This window comes from Tamandua tetradactyla, chromosome 15 (assembly GCF_023851605.1).
Source record: "Tamandua tetradactyla isolate mTamTet1 chromosome 15, mTamTet1.pri, whole genome shotgun sequence".
In the NCBI taxonomy this organism is placed as follows: domain Eukaryota; kingdom Metazoa; phylum Chordata; class Mammalia; order Pilosa; family Myrmecophagidae; genus Tamandua; species Tamandua tetradactyla.
In genome coordinates this window covers 84542014-84559687 of record NC_135341.1, presented here as the reverse complement: position 1 = coordinate 84559687, position 17674 = coordinate 84542014, and the positions used below count along the sequence as shown (strand labels likewise).

The 17674-nt window shown below is 46.4% G+C and overlaps 1 protein-coding gene across 1 annotated transcript in view; it reads right to left on the bottom strand.

Moving 5' to 3' along the window:
- Positions 1–17674, bottom strand: part of CLSTN2 (calsyntenin 2) — a 431086-nt gene that overhangs the window by 124064 nt on the left and 289348 nt on the right. The window contains exons 3-5 of the mRNA XM_077130262.1: positions 11371–11566; positions 10522–10730; positions 3939–4088 (exon numbers count right to left, since the gene is read on the bottom strand). Of these exons, the coding sequence (XP_076986377.1) occupies positions 3939–4088; positions 10522–10730; positions 11371–11566 (555 nt within the window). The remainder of the gene's footprint in view (positions 1–3938; positions 4089–10521; positions 10731–11370; positions 11567–17674) is intronic.

The following is a 17674-nucleotide window of genomic DNA, read 5'->3' as shown; positions in this document are numbered from 1 at the left end:
AAACCAGCACTCCTTCTTGACAAAACACTTAGAAAACTATAGAAGGAGACTTCCTCAACATGATAAAGGGCATATATGAAAAACTCACAGTTAGTATTGTACTCAGTGGTAGGGTACTGAAAACATTCCCTCTAAGATCTGGAACAAGACAAGACACTCACTGTCACCATTGTTATTCAACAGTGTTGTTTTTTTGGCATGGGCAGGCACCGAGAATCAAACCTGGGTCTCCAGCATGGCATGTGCAAATTCTGCCTGCTGAGCCACTGTTGTACCACCCTGTTATTCAACATTGTACTGGAAGTTCTAGCCAGAGCAATTAGGGAAGTAAAAGAAATAAAAGGCATCCAAATTGGAAATGTAGGAGTAAAACTTACCCTGTTTATAGATGACATGATCCTATGTTCAGAAAATCATGAAAAATCTATAATCACGATGCTCCTAGAGCTAATAAATGAATTCATCAAAGTGGCAGGGTATAAGACTGATATCTCAAGTCAATAATGTATACATATACAAGCAATGAACAATAAAAGAAGAAAACAAAGTAAGAATTCTATTCATAATAGCAACTAAAAGAATCAAATATCTAGGAACAAATCAAACCAAGGATTAGATAAACTATAAAGCATTGATAAAAGAAAACAAAGAACACATAAATAAATGGAAGTACATTCTGTATTCATAGATGGAAAGACTAAATGTTGTTGAGGTGTCAATCCTATCTGTGATGATTTGAAGCTGTATGTATCTTAGCAAAGATAATGTTCTTAAATTTAATCCATTCCTGTGGTGCAGACCTACTATAGGTAGGACCTTTTGATTAGGTTATTTCAATTGAGATGTGACCTGCCTCTTTTGAGGTCAGTCTTAATCTTCTTACGAGGAGTCCTTTATAAGAGGATAAAAGACAGAGAGAAGACACAGAAAAAAAAATCCCCAGAGAATCTGAGAGAGAAAAGCCAGAAGCCAAAGGCAATGAAACCCAGGAACGAAGGACCAGCAGACGCCATGTGGCAGATTGGCTGAGGATCACTGGTAGTCAGTCTTCAAGATCAAAACCATCACCTTTTGATGCCTTCATGTGGACATCCTTCATGGCCTCAGAACTGTGAACTTGTAAGTTAATAAATCCCTATTGTAAAAGCCAACCCATTTCTGGTATATTGCATTTCATCAACTTTAGCAAACCAAAACACTACACAGTGATTTATAGATTCAATGCATCACAATAAAAATTCCAACTACTTTCTTTGCAGAAATGAAAAGGCCAATCATCAAACTTATATGGAAAGTTAAGGGGCTCCAAATAGCCAAAGTCATATTGAAAATGAAGAATGAAGTTGGACAATTCATGCTTCCCAATCTTAAAACTTATTACAAAGTTATAGTAATAAAAACAGCATGGTACTGGCAAAGGGCAGCTACATAGACAAAAGGAATTGAACTGAGAGTTCAGAAATCAACCCTCAGAATTATGGACAACTGACTTTTGACAAGGGGCAAAGACCATGGATCTCCATTTGCAAAAGAATGAAGGTGAACCCTTACCTCACACCATATATAAGAATCAACTCAAAATGGATTAAAGACCTAAATAGAAGCACCAGAACTATAAAATTCCTAGAAGAAAATGTAGAGAAGCACCTGCAGGGCCTTGTGTTAGGAAATGTTTTCTAGACTTTTCCCAAAGCACAAGCAACAAAGGAAAAAACAGATAAATGGGATCTCATCAAAATTAAAAACTTTGTGCTTCAAAGGACTTTATAATGAAAGTAAAACAGCCACCTAACCAATGGGAGAAAATATTTGGAAACCACATATCTGATAAAGGTTTACTGTCCCGAATATATAAAGATATCTTTCAACTCAACAACAACCCAACTGAAAAGTGGGCAAAAGAATTGAATAGACATTTCTCAAAAAAAAAAAAAGATATACAATGGCCAAAAAGTACATAAAAAGATGTTCCACATCATTAGCCATTAGGGAAATGCAAATAAAAACCACAACGAGATATCATTTTATACACACAAGAATGGCTACTACTAAAAAAAAAATGAACAGAAATTACAACTTTTGGAGAAGATGTGGAGAAGTAGATACATTCTTCCATTGATGGTGGGAATGGAATAAGGTACAGCCATGGTGGAAGACAGTTTAGTAGATCCTCAAAAAGATAAGTATAGAATTACCATATGACCTAGTAATCCTACTAGGTATATATCCTAAAGAATTGAAAACAAGGGCTTGAACAGATATTTGCACATTTATGTTCTCAGAAGCATTATTCACAATTGCAAAAGATAGTAGCAACGCAAGTGTCCATCAACTGATGTATGGATAAATAAAATATGGTATATACATGTAATGGAATATTATTCAACCATAAGAAGGAATTCAATTCTGACACATGAGACAGCATGTCTGAACACTGAAGACATCATAGTGAGAGAACTAAGCCAAACACAAAATGGCAAATACTGTATGATCTTGCTGATAAATCATAAGAATAAGTAAATTCATAGAGTCAGAATCTAGAATGTAGATTCCCACTGGGGGGTGGGAATAGGGAGTTGAGGCTTAAAATAGATGAAGTTTCTAACTAGGACAATGGACGCGGTTTGGCAGAGGATGGTGGTGCTGACAGCATGACATTGTGAATGTAACTAATAGCATGGAATTACATATTTGCATGTGGTTAAAAGGGGACATTTTATGCTGTATATATGTTAGCGGAATAAAAAATTAAAAAAAAAGTAATTTCATGGAACTGAACAACACAGTGAACCTAAGTTAAACCATGCACTTTAGTTAGCAGTATAATTATAAAAATATGCTCTTATCAATTGTGATAAATATACCACATCAATGTGAGGTGTTAATAATGAGGGATCGAGGGGTACCCTGTATTTTATGTATGATTTTTCTGTAAACAACAAACTCTCTAGTACAGATGGGATCCTCCTGGTACAAAGGGGAGCATCGTCAAGTTCAAGGCTTTACACACTGAACTCAGTGAGAATGTTAAATAGCATTCCAACTGGAACTTTTGGCTCAAGGGGCTTGGTTTAAATAAATAAATAAGTGTTGGCCTTGGGTGGGGGACATACGAATAGGAGAGAGCAGAGGACCCAAGGCAGATGGTGCAATGACACTCCATGAGTCATGAGTGGGCAGTAGCCTGCCACATCAGCAACACATGAAGCAAAGACAGGACATGGTCGAGCTACCAAAATGGCAGCACAGCGATGACCAGCTTTCTGCTCAGCCACCGGAACTGCTGTCACCCCTAGAGCTACTGCTTTTCCATAAACCATTCAATTCTCTGCCAGATCCATCTACACAGCTTCTCTTGCCTTCCTTCCTTCCCTGTGGCTCAGTGATAAGCCCCTTCCCATCCATTATCTGGGGAAACCTTAGCATTTGGTCTGTTGCTGCACCCTAAGCGAACACAAAACATCACCTTCATCGAAGGTCATTGCTTCTCCATCCCCACAGCCAACATTTCATTAACCCCCTAACACAGGGGCTGGATTCTGGATATTCAACCTCTGCATAAGCCCAAGGAAATGATTATCTCCCTAGCATCTAGGGAGATAATCAAAAACTGATATGCCTCAGCTGGACTCAGCATCCTCCTATAACGTGAATCAGCTCCCTGGCAATCTCTCCTAGAACAGGAGATGTGTGCTGTCCCGGGATCTGAGAAAGGGAGCAGATGACTTTTGACTGGTCATCTCTGAGTTTTACATCCCTGGCTGTAAAATGGGGCTAATATCTCACATAAGAAAAGAGCTACTCTATGTCTTCCGGCAGTGGCTGCCCTTCAAGAATTCCTCTAGTTATGTGCTGTGATGACTGGAGGTCAAAGCCTACCCCTTCTACGCACAGCCAAGCCACCTTCACTGGACAGGAGAGAAGCAAGCAGGGCCCACCTTGCCAGCCAGGCTTGCAGACTGGCGTCACGTCCACCTGCACCAGGGTGTCCTGAGCCGCAGGCTTCTGTCCGCAGTCATAGGCAGTCACCAGGATTTCGTATTGGCGCTGCTTGTCGTAGCTCAGCTTCTCCGTGTTCCTGACGTTGCCTGAGAACACACGGATTTTCAGAATCGTTTCCCATCACGTGCCCCACCCCACACTCCTTCCAGAGCCCTTCTCTACTCCGCCAACCTCCCCGACATGAAATGATCCTTTCCCTGAGCCTTCGGAAGGACACACCGGTGCACAGGACTCGCCTGAGACCTGCCTGTGCTTTGGCGGTAGATTCCCAGCGGTCACTGGCTAGAGCCACCCCAGCTGCGCAACTAGACTGCTAGGAAATTCTGAGCACACATCTGGGACGCAACTGGTCTGTGTTTATAAGTAATGGGTCGCCTGAAAACTCCTTTCTAAAGTGCACCCATGTGGCTGTGTCTCTGATGTAGGGAGCCGAGGACGTATCTGCCGTGAAATCTCTGAGAAAAGGATGGAACTCGGAAAATGTCCTGACACATATTTTTTAACATCTGGGCTTGTCGCCAGGAGTGCTCACTGCCTCTTGTCACATTATTTTGCTACCAAATAGGAAGTAAAATCAATAAGAAAACGTGTGACCTCTCTCCCGAAAGCTACACAGAATAACTTATTTCTCGCCCTGCTGGCAAAGACATTTTTCTCCTCCAAGAGGGACTGAACAGTTTTTTTTCTGAGCTATTTGTGTGTTTTTGCTCCTGTGGGTTTGGTATTATAATTCAGGAATAAATATTTTGTAACTGATGAGCACAATTTTAATTGACTATTTTTGCTAAAATGCAATTTCGGTTCCAAAGCACCAATAAAAGCACGACATACGTTTACCATGTTTATTTTTCAATTCAAGCGATTAAAGTCTTCCTTTGATAAGAATAACTTAGTCCTGCTTTCTTGTGATGGTGGAGTTGAGAGCAAATTAGTACTCAAATGTTATCATCATCTTTTATGAGAAGTGAAAAGAAATTGCAAAATAAACAAACAAATCTGGCACAGCTGACGCAGGTATATATCTTTTATTTTACTGAAACTGAGAGGAAAACTAAATAAGGAGCTTTTTTTTCAGTATAATTATATGTATTCTTCCTGTGAATGGCACTACATGAGCCAAGGTAAGAAAGCTTGGAAAATTCGAAAAGTCAAATAATGTTTTAAAAATTGGAAAAGTCAATTCGATATTAGTAAACAGTATTCAATAATAAGCCATGAGCAGGTGGTACATATGTGGATATGGGGGTTGGGGAGGGGGGAATGAAGTTGCCCAAGAATTAGATTAATTTATTGTATTATCTGCTTCTGGACTGTCTCCCAAAATGCAAGTGCTTCCAGGGATTTGAAGTAGAATTTCGCTAAAAAAAGTCAGTCAAAAATCTGTGAATAAAATTGGGTTTCATGTGTCTCTGACCTGGCAGCTGGTGCTCAGAATCCCTTTAGTTTCTCCCCAAATATGTTTCCCTTTTTTTTTTAAGTCTCATTTCTGGGGCCCACACAAGTCTGGAATGGCTCGGTATTGGGTCAGTGACATTCCCCATGGATCCTCTTAACAAACTTGTTTGTGGTTATAATGATCCCAGGGAAGGAATTCTGTCTGTAGGAAGCAGTTTAATATAACCACAACAAGTAAGTTGCAGCAACATCAAATTGAATTTTGAACCAAAAAGTCTTAACTTCCTCTTTCTTCAAAGTTAAATGGCTCTCAAAAGATACTTCTCTTAGAAGAGGAAGGTTCGGTCTTTACAATCTAGGTGACATTAAGCAGACCAAACACTACTGATTGCGGTAGAAAAATAACACATAAAGCTGAATCCTTGCCTCAATTTGTCACAGCTCCACTTCCGTAACAAGTCTTAATGAAATTGCTGAAGGAATTAATTTCCTTTCTCCACCACCAACCACCTCTAGTGTGTGACAACGGTTTTGAAAGCACAGAATTTGGAGCCTTGGGGCCAGTCCTGAGAATGTACTGTGGTGTCCAACTGCTGCAGGGGAGGGTCCTATTTGTATCGGACACATTTAAAATGTTCTTAATGCTCAGACAAAGACGTGCATTTTACTTCAGCTGCGGTTGCATTTTGCCCGGCGTTTGAATGGTTGGGTCCTGGTGCCAACTTGGCCAAGGGATGGTGCCCAGTTGTCTGTGAGGAAATTTTGTGGCTGGTTGATAAACCGGAAGGCTGGTGATTAAATCACCAGTCCGTTGGTTGCATCTGTGGCTGATTACATTTGTGATCAACTCACGTGTATTTCCCACCAATGGGATCATCCACTCAATCGAAGGCTTTTAAGGAAGAAAAGAGACTCTTTTCCTCCGGCCAGTGAGCCTCTCCTGCGGAGTTCGTCCAGACCCTTCCTCAGAGCTGCCAGCTTCAAGCCTGCCCTTGCCCACATTGCATCTCATATTTGCCGATCTCTCCTGTGGTTCGGTTTCTCTGCAGAACCCTGACTAATGCGTCTCCTAACGGTGCCTTCTCAGGACCCCGGGGCCGGCCTTGCGCCCAGAGGAGCAGTTTCTGGGCCGGTTTCTTCAGGTCCAAAGAATGACAAGGGGAGGACAGCTCAAAGAAGAGTCAGCACCCACACTGCAAATCAGCGGAGGTGTGTTTTAATTCCTGAGCTCAGGATTGAGGGAGGCTGGGCAGGCATGGGGTGAGGCCAGCACACCGACCGGCGGTTTTGTCCTTGTGGCGTTTACACTGGAGTGATGCTTCTAGAAAGCCACTTGGCGATGTGTGCCTGTCGCTTTGAAACTGTTCATACCATTTGCGCATGCAATTCCACATCTAGAAATCGATTTTAGGAAAAACTGATAAAAATTTCAACTATATGTGCAAATACATTCACCTAAACATGATTTGCTGCACTGAGAACTAGGAGAGAAACTGGATGTCTGACAGTAAGGGAGGAGCAAAAAATAGTCGAGTCTTCCCAGAGGACGGGATGTTAGCGCTGGAAGTGACAGTTCTCAGCATGTTTAAGGATGGGGCCGTGCATATCATTGGACATATGTACGGAAAAATCTTTGAAAATATGATCAAGTGTTAATGATGGCTATCTTCGGTGGGATTATGGGTGGTTTATTTCTCCATAGTTTTCTGTTTTCCAAAGTCCTCACAAAGGGCATGCATTCCTTTTCTATCTGGGTGGAAAAGAAGTGCTTTCTTTACTTAAAGAATAAGCAGACACTGGGATGCACTTTGCCCCGAGGTGCCGGAGTCCTGTTGCCCAGGCTGCTCTCTGGTAAAGAGAGAGGCCGGCTGAGGCGGCGTGAAGACCAGACACTACCTGGGAAGTGGAAGGACCTGCCAGGAGGTGCCGGGTGGGGTGGGGTGGGGGCTGGAGGACCCGCTGCTCTCTCTGCGGCTGTCACCCAACATTGTCGGGCACTTGTTTTGGGTCAGACTCCCTGGAGGGTGCTTTGTGCACACTGGGTCGGGTCACAGCTGCACCTGCCCCATTGCACAAACACAGGGTTTAATTCCTATTTTACTGATGAGGACCTGTGACAGGTTTAAGTTCCTCATCAAAAGTTTTTCTCTTTCTCTCTCTCTCTCTCTCACACACACACACACACACATGCACACATGCACAATAAGTGGTGGGTGCAGGATCGAGGCACACCTCTGTGCTATGCGCCTAAGCAGCACCGTCATAGGTTCCCGGCATGTATCACCGAGGGGACAGATGTGGGGGAAAGACCTTGGGGCCAGGATTTGGGGACCTGGGTCCAGTCCTGCCTCTGCCACCCCTGTGATGGGTGCTCTTAGGAAAGCTCTTTATGCCTGGGTACTCAGTTTCCCCATCTGGCAAATGAACATAGGGATCCAGGCCCTGCCTATCTCAGAGACGCCAACCAAGTGCCAGAAGATGGGATACGGATCTTCAAGGAATGAATCTGAGCTTCCCAAGGGCTGGGTGACGTGACCAGCTCACAGCTACCTGCCTGTGACCTCAGCCTGGAAATCCACGCAGAGCGACTTCATTTCACGTCCCAGTCACCCGGGCAAATAGCAAATAATCAAGGCACCATTAGTCAAGTGTGCCAATATGCCAGGCTGCCCGCAAACCTCACTCCCACTTACCGCCCCTCCCTGGGGCCTCACTACCCCATGAGAGGAAGGGACTGCTAGGGCCATGATTTCACAGGGGAGCAATTCAAGGGGAGAAAGGCCAAGAGCTCCTGTTCGGAGAGGGGAGGCCGAGTCTCCAGGGAAGGCTAGAACAGCCTGACCCCAGTGTGTGGGCCCCCCTTGCAGCCCTGCCTCCCTTCCTCCCCCAGGGCAAAGAGCCAGCAGTCGGGGTGGGGGTGCGGGGCAGCGCTGTCCCGCCGAAGCCCCGGGGAAAGGGTCCTTACGCGTGGCCCACAAACTAAGCTTTGTGCAAAGAAAGTTCTTCAAGGAGCTGGGGAGGGTGCCAGGAACAGCAGTGGTTGTGGGCCACTCAGGAAGCTCATGAGACCGAGCCGCTGCCGCACCTGCCCCCAGGTCCTGCCTTCATTACTCGGGGAAACTGCTTTGGGAAACCTCAGTGCCGGGCCCCCACGCCTCGGGAGCGCCGCGTCCTCTTCATGTTCCGTGGGAAACCCGAGTCGGAGGCAGAGGCCTGGCAAAGGACCATGACTCACTTTTAATGAGACAGCCAGGGAAATAAACTGGCAGATGTTAGCGAAATGGCTCATCAAGGTGAGGAATTATCTCCAGGACTGGGGCCGTCTACCCTCCGCGGTAAGAACTGACGTCTCGTCTCTCATCGGGCTGTGATTCTCTAGCACGAGGACAGCAGTTCAAGCGGCGCTGACCACTCATCACAGGCCCTCCACTCCTCCATCATGGTCTTCGCCAAGGGCTTGTCACTCCCTGAGTGACACTCACACGGGGCCAAAGCCCGCCGTAGGGGAACAGAGCCCAGAGGGGACAAACAAGCCCAAAGCAGCTGCTTTTCATTTTATGGAGCTGGGTGTGCATGTGTGTGTGTGTGAGAGAGAGAGAGGGGAAGGGAGAGAGGTGTCTGTGGGGTGGGGCCGGACTAGCCATTTCACGGAGTCCTTGGAAGAAGCTGTCAAGGAGTCGTTCCGAAAGCCGTGACTAACTGAAATGACCTTCTTTTAATTGTGAACCAAACCTTTACTAAAGCCTAGTAATTCCTGCTCTCTTGGAAAATGCCCTACACAATTGTGCCTCGCCTAGTTAGCATCTGGCAGGTCCAGGTGTGTGATTGCCATTTCTACAAGTTTTAGCTTTTTAGAATGAAACTGACCCATTGCTATTTTTTAGTTTTTCTAATATATGTCCTGTCTCCCAACAGATCATAAGCTAGCTAAGGTCAAGGATGAGGGTCTCTCCAAGGTTCCATCCACTGTGTAACCTCCTGCAGTTCTCAGGATACAGACACTGCAGCATACATTTCTCCCTTGTCTTAAAATCAAGAAGTGCTGTGTTTACCATGAAACTGTGCTGGCAACGACTGACCTGGGCACAGGCTGCCAGGAGATTTGAGCTCCTTCGTTGCCTAACCTCGGGGCATGACATACTTTGTACGCCAAGTTGATGCTTGATGCTACATGATGTCATATGATTTTAAGAATTTATTTCACCAGATGGTAAACTCCTTGTAGGCAGGTCCAGTGTCTCTGTGAATTCCACTCTACCTCCATTCTCAGGGCCCAGCACTGAACCTGGCCATCAGTAAATAACTGCAGAGTGGAGGAACTTCAGGTTTTGCAACTTTTGCACTTGTACAGACCTTAAATTGCATTTGAAATGAAACAGGGATAATATATAGACACAACCCATGTGCACATTAATAATTAGACAATAACTTCACAAATAATTCTCATTTGATTACAATCAAGGTATTGAAAATTATAGTCAGGCTGGCTGACTTGATTGGGCCTTTGGCTGTTTTGCTTACATCACAGGGAGTTTTCCATTAATAGGGATAGGGAAATATCCAAATGGCTTTACAGGGATGTTTGCAATTCGGGCTGGGTTTAAGCTGTGGAGAGAGGGTTCTTTCACTGCTTGCTAAGGCTGAAATTCTCCAGGGACAGTGATTGGCAAGAGCTTTAAACAATCTTGAACAGTTTAGAAGGCATTTAAAATGCTCTCTTTTTCTGTTGGCGTCTCTCTGCCTTGGAGTAGAAAGCAGGTTGTAGTGATGTGAGGTGAGGCCACACCTTGTTACATAGGAAAGGGGCCCTGGTGGAGCCCAGTGGATGGCGTGGCACGTCTGGGTGACGACTGGAAAGTTCAACCAGAAACCAGCCCGGCCTCAGGACCCAGGCACTGGGCGCTGTGAGTTCTGCGGGCAACGTCCACTGGGCAGGTTCCTGAGGCCTCCTGGGGCGGATCTGGGGCCGGGTGGCTGCCCAACATGCCGGGCTACTCCCCGGCTGCGGGACTGAGCACCTGGTCACAGGGCCCGGCCCGAGGCTGGCCAGGGTGGCCCGGCCCGCAGCGTGGGGTGGGGGCTTCGTTCCCCCAGGCTCCGGCCGGGCCCTCCCAGGGCACTCACCGTTCCTGTCAATGGCGAAAGGGACGTCCGCGGTGACGATCTCGTAGTTGCAGATCTGGCTGTACTGGGGCGAGCAGTCCTCGTCGGTGGCCTCCACCTGCAGGATGCTGTCGTAGACCTTGCCCTCGGTGATCACCGCCCTGTAGGCCGGCTCCTTGAAGGCGGGGGCGAACTCGTTCACGTCCTTCACCTGGATGTGCACCACGGCCCTGGACCGCGGGGGGAGGGGGCGGTGAGGTGGGGGAGGGGAGGGGGGAGGGGGCAGGCAGGACCACCTCCCAGGCCTTCTGCTTCCCTCCCCCGCCCAGAGGGGACCCGCTTGCCCCTTCTGCCCTCATCCTCTGAGATGAGCCCCCGAGACCCGCCCAGCCTCCACCCTTCCCTTTCCCAGCTTCTCCCCTTCCCCTTAGTCCTGCTGCCTCTGGTCACTCACTCCTCCCTCAGTAAGAATTCCATCACTCTACCCTGGGTTGGGGAGAGACAGAGGGAGGGGAGGGGGAGGGGAGGGGGAGGGGAGGGGGAGGGGAGGGGGAGGGGGAGGGAGAGAGAGAGCACAGTACAACCCCCAGTGCACAGGGCACTGCAGAAACCCAGCAAGAGGACGCTGCCAGGCCGTGGGGAAGGGTGAGCTTAGGGACGACTTCCCAGAAGAAGTAAACAACTGAACCCAGTCCTGAGAGGTGGGACGGGAGGGGGGGCATTTTCAAGGCTCAAGACGGGTACAAGGCGCCGGGGGTGGGCGAGCAGCTCAGCAGCCTTGGAGCGGCATGCTGGGGCCAGAGGACAGTGTACCCGCAATGCTGCAGGAATGGGGGGGCAGGGGGCCCAGGGAGGTCCCGAGCTACTCACTTGTGCGACTTCTTCCAGGAGGTCTCGCGGGGTCCGGCGCCGCAGTCGTAGGCCTGCACGATGAAGGTGTACTCCTTCTGCAGCTCGCAGTCGATGCGGCTCCTGGCGCGGAGCCGGCCCTCCCCGGACGTCCTGTTGAGCACCACGGCCTCAAAGGGCAGCTCCTGGCCGTGGATCTTGAAGGCACAGATTTCCCCTGCAGAGGGATGGAAGGCAGGCGGGAATGTCCTGAGAACTCCCAGGCTGCGCCTCCACCCGGCCAGGCCTGCAAACCCGAAACCTCCACACAACTTCCTCCATGCACAGAGAATTTCCAGACCCACAGAGACCTCCGCAGATACAGACCCAACACATTCACTGCCTCCTGAATCAGAACCTGTGTCTGGACAGGCGCCCCAGCTGGCTGGTGTGCTCACTGAAGTCTGAGAAGCAGTATTCAACCTTGTTTCAGCACTTTTCCTTCGGGCAGCTCAACTCCCCCTGCTCCCACCCCTCCGGTGTGTCTTTCCATCCTCCCCTTCCCTGGGGTGATGCCACTTGGGATCTTCTGCCTTGAATCAGCGCAATCCAGAGTCCCCACAGAGCTTGAAAAGCTAACTTCACAAAGAGCTGAACATGTGAAATTAATACATTTCTGCCCCCTTAGCTGGGTTAATGTTTATTATAACTATTTCTCTGCATAATAATTATAAGGCCATGAGAATACTTCATTTTTCTCAATCAACTGATAATTATTAAACCTTGACTGCAAGTAAGCTGGTACTAAGCACTTGGGAAGTGCTGAAAATCTGAGGCATGCCCTCTTCCCATATTCAGGGAGTTACGGATTTGTTGGCGAGACGGTGTGCGGATGCTCAGAAAGATGGCATGTGGGATAAAGGGGCTTGCAGGGGGGTCATGAGATATGGGTAGTAAAGAGTTCAGGACAGGCTGCTGGGGAGTAAAACACAGAGGCTGAGAACCGGCGGGCCTGGGTTCCCACGCCAGGGTTGTCACTTACTAACTGATAGGCTAGAGTCAATCTATATTTCCTCTGTGGTTCTTGTGTTGTCATCTGTAAGATGGTTCAGGAGATGGTGGTGAGAGGAGGGCCTCCACTCTGAGAAAAGAAGCCTCTCGAACCCTGCTCCCACACGCCCCAGCTGCAAGGTTGGGACTAGGCCAACATTTAAGGAGGCACTCACTCTCAGGGGGACCTCTGTGCCACTTGCCTCCCCCTGTGCAGGCCCTGTCCGGCTGTTCCAAAGGGCTGAAGCTGTGAAGAGAGAGGACAGCATTCATTCCGCTTTGTGCCTCCACCCAGCTGATCTCATTTGACCCTCATAACAGACTGCAAGGCAGGTGTTTCGCAGCAAGGTGTACAGATAAATAAAACAAGGATCAGAGAAGTTACTTGCATGCTTGAGGTCACGGAGCTAAAGTTGGTTGTAAAACCCAGGTCTGGCCAATTCCAGTCTATGCTCTTTTTACCCCACTCCACTGTCTTCCAACAGTCCCATATGGTCTAAAGGAATTACCTCCAATAACGTGCTACATTCTAATTCAAGTCTCAGGAAGCATGTCCTGATCTCTTATTAAAAATGTTTTCTAAGATGGTCAATCAATATCCATCTCACCTCTAGCCCTTTTTTTTTAAATTTCATTGATCCTCAATTTCATTATGAACACTCCATTTTTATTACATCCCCTCCTGGCCATTTCTCAAAGGTAGTTACGGAATAATGGACAAGACAGACAGATTGTGTGCCAGGCTGGAACCAGAGGCCGGCCCCTGTAAAGGCTGAGGCCCATGAGCCCGTGTCCTTCAAGGCGGGCCCCAGGGGGGCCATGATGAAGCAGCAGCTGCCTTTAGGGCTGAGCAGGTTTCATTTGATCCTCAAGTTTCACCCTGAGTTAGGTAAGGCTGGACAGGTGACCTCCTAAAGTGCTTGCCAAGATCAAGTAAGGTCAATGTGTGACTATTAGCAAAGAATGTGCTGGACAGGTATTCTTGGGAGGGCCCAGTCATCACCATGATCACTGGACAAATCAGACCATCTCCCCTGGGAAGGTCAAGTTACACCAAAAGCAGCGAGGGTCATTTGCTGCTGGAAACAACTGATCACAAATAAAGTCATTCTCCAGACTCAGAAATCTTTAAGAAGAAAGAAAGAGAAGGAGGAAGAGGAGACAAAAGGGGAGTATGAGATAGAGGAAATTTGGGGGGTAATATATTTCCCTCTGATCGAATTCCACTCCATTCAATACAGTAGAACCCATATTCTCTGAAAGCCAATGAAGTGTCAGGCACTGTGCTAGGCCTAGAGACACAAAGACTAAATACTTGACCCTTATCTTCCAGTTGTACACGGTCTAGTAGAAAAGGCAGTCAAAAAAACACAGACACAACAATGCTTGCTTAGTTTTCACCAGTTCAGATCGGGACAGGACTTAGCCTCCACAACAAAACCTAGAGTTCAGGTCACCACCTCTTCACCTGACACTTGGGTTTAGGCTGCAAAAAACGTTCATTAGTTTATTCATCCATTGAGTCATCCACAAACATTTATGAGGGACCTACTGTACGCCAGGCACTGATGAAACAATGAGCAAAAGAAGCAGGTCTGCACCGGACTGCTGCAGTCCGATGGGGGAGGGAAGCAGACAATCAAATACTCACACACACCAGTGAAGAACGCTAACTGTGATACAAGCAGTGAGAGAGAGTTGCATGGAGGACGGAAGAGGGGCACGGTGGTGAGTTCCCACCTGGGCAGGCAGAGCAGGATGGCTGTCCTGGAAATGAGATGAGGTCACAGGACGAGCACAAGGAGACTTCTGGGCCACGAAGAATTTCGTTCAGGCTGCGAGCTGAGCTAGGCATTGCTTTCATGAATGCCATTTTTACTTGGAAAAAGTGATTGGCAAGCTATGGTTATCCAACCTTCCACTTGTGGAAGACATTTTTTAAAGTAAGACTGTCCCTTCAAGGAAAACAGCTGATGGTATGGCCAATGGCAAAACCTGAGCTTTCAAGTTGGAAAAGTCATGTCTGCCACAATCATTTTGACAATTTACCAACACCTAAATACTTTTCGGATGAAATAGGTAGTGATATTAATGAATGTGACTCTTTGATATTGTTTAATAAAATATGTCAACTTTGGGGAGAGCTGCTTAACAATAAACCAATGCCAAATGACCACATGCATAATGGCCAAATGCATGATGTTATTCAGTCATGGATGGACAGCCGATCCATTCGCAGTGCAAGACAGACCAATGGCTTTTAATGAAACAGTATGAAAACTTCATTAATGTGACTTCAGCTCCCTTTAGCGTAACAAACCTTTAAAAAACCTTGGGCAGAGCATTATGTCCTCAGAGTGTTGGAGGCAGGGAACTTCAGTTCACGTACTAGATCCAGCATACTCCTGGATGGTTAAAATCTAGCTCTAGAGACAAATAGCTGGGGTTCAAATCCTGGCTCTGTAAGTAACTAACTGTGTGACCCTGGACAACTTGCTTACCTCTATGCCTCAGTTTTCTTATCTGTAAAATGGGATGGAATTAATAATAGTTACCTCATACATTGTTGGGAGGATTAAATGAGTGCCTGGCACAGGGTAGGCACTATAAAAGTGTTAGTTCCTTTCTCTCTCATTGTACTGAAGAAGTCACACGGTTCTGGCAGCCTCCCTCCTCTTGCATGAGAACTGAAGATGCTGAACGTGGAGGCCATTTCACCATCAGAAATATCTTGAATGTGTGTCACTGGTGTGATTCACAAACAACCTGGCTCCTTGAAGCACCTTCCACCCTTCGGTCACAGCTCCCACATCATCGTTTCCCCGCTGAACATCATCTGTCAAAGACCGAGTCATCCTGCACATTTGCATATTCTCAAGCAAGGCTGGTTCTGCCCCATGCGGAGAGTTTGTGAAGTCTGGGTCAGTTTCTATTTGTTTGCTCATTTGTTTGCTTTTGCTCACCACAGCAACTGGGGGTTGCTAATGGCCTTTATGGGGCAAGAGTCAGAGGGGTGAGCATCCTGTTGGGCAAAATCTAGTCCTAAACCACCAAGAACCTCTTACCCCAAATGGTTGTCACACCCCCTTGAGACCCACTGTGCTCCAAGCAGGCAGATGATCTTGGAACAAACACCAGATAGAGCTGGTAAAAGTTTCTGCTCCAGACAGGCTGAGTTCCACCGGACAAAGTTTGAATCCTTTGTTCACAGTAAGCAACATATGCTGTCCTCTCTCATACGCGCTTGGCCAACAGCAAACCCTGTGATCCACACTCCTGGCTGGTCAGATGAGACTTTTAAAGTGTATTCTACATGTCTACACAGAGTCATCTGTAGTCACCTTAAGTTTAATAAAAACGGGGAAAGGACAAATGCTGATCCAATTAAGAGATAATCATGCCCAGAATATCACACTGGGGCTGAACTTAGAAATGCATCTATACTTTAAAAAAAAAAAAAGTTGGCTTTGAGCACTCCCACTTCAGATGAAAGCTTAGCATTTCTGGAAGGAGGAAGTTTAAAGGCCAGGTTGGTGAAGTGTGACACTGGGTGCTCCCTCACAGATCGGGGTGGTGGGAAGATTCTTGGACATGACCTAAGGGTGGCAGCTGGAAGAGCTTGGTATGAGTGTCCCATCTCTGCTGTTCTCACCTTGGATCATTTTCAAATGTCTCTACTTTACAACTGGGACACTAACCATGACATGGGTTAATCCTGAAAGTACCATGAGACTAAAATGACACACTAAATGAGAAAGGGCTTTGTTAAGTATAAAGATGTATTTTTCATTATCACAATTATAATAGATCCTGCCTTCTAGCCTACAAGCAACTAAATGCGTGTTGGCCATGTACTTTGTTTCCATTAGAAACCAAATGGGGGAGCACCATTTATAGCTTTTGTCTACCAAGTATTGAGCAAAATAAAACACACCCCTCTATTTAAGTCATTTTCCTAAAGCTTTGCGCAAAGATTAAAATCCCCCACTTTTTGGAAGACTTACATAGCACAATTTATTATGCTGCTGAAAAAAAAACAATGAAGACAATGCATTTTTCCTTCTCTCACAATGTTTGTTGAGTGAATAAATGATGTAAAAACTTATGCATAGGCTGCGAGACATGGTGATGTCCTCAGGACCCAGCTAGTCACAGTTAGGCCATTTTGAGCTCGATGTAACAACGAGAGGCCATTTAACTGGGTAGTGCCAAGTGGTTCCAGTCTTGAAGGACCCTGGGTGAAAAACACCCTGTAGTCATTCAGTCAGCACATCTCCCCTGGGCAAAAATAGTATAGTAAAAAGAAAATGAACAATAATAATAATTTCTAAAAGTCACTGCAACTCACATTTATTAAGTGTTACTCTAGGCCAGGCATTTATCTAAGGCTACAGTGAAAACAACCTCATCTCTGAACACACTGGCCCAGCTGACCAAGGATTGCAGATCTGGATGAATCAGAATCCGACTTTCTTGTTATGGACAGGAGAACAAAGAATTAGTTGCAATAAAGTATTGCAAAGGCAGGGTATTGTAAGAACGCATATGATGATGGATCAGTCCATCTCCCTTTCTAAATACTTATAGAATAAGTTGTTTGCTGTTATGGAGCCCCCAAAGAGAAATTCTAGGGCTGCAGAGAGGGAGGAGTTCCAGCCTAAACAGTGCTGCAGAGATGACTGCCCTTCTTATAGACACTGTATGTCCCTCTGTTTATGATGGCATCACGATGCTTCTCTTCCAGGACACTGCAGGTAGTGTAGATGAGTGATGCAGGTCAGATAAAACTGTATTCAACCTCTGACTCTTCCATTGTCAAATTTGTGACCTCGAAAAAGTTACTTAACTTTTCTAGGCCTCCATTTTCCCATCTGTGAAATAGGGATAAAACCATCTTTCTCCTTATGACAACTATTATAATCAAAATAGGACTTTTAAACTGAAAGTTTACTTTGATAGGAGCTGGGCTGAATGAATTATGTGAAGCTATCTAATTTAATTCTCACAATAGCTCTATGAGGAATCCAGCAGAAAGTGACTCCAGAGCAGGCAGGCAACACCTCCCTGGCTCCATGTTCACAAAACCCCTGCCCTTCCTCCCTGCTGGCTCGCCCTGAGACGTCACCATCCTGCTCAGGTGTAGTCAGATGGGAGCAGGAGGGAGGAAGCATGGACCCCACTCAACAGCAACTGAGTTTATGATGGCTGAACTTTATGTTTTCCCAAAGAATGTCTGAAAAATTACCAGATGGAAATAAATACCTTTCCACAGCCAAGTGGAAAAATGAGGACCTGT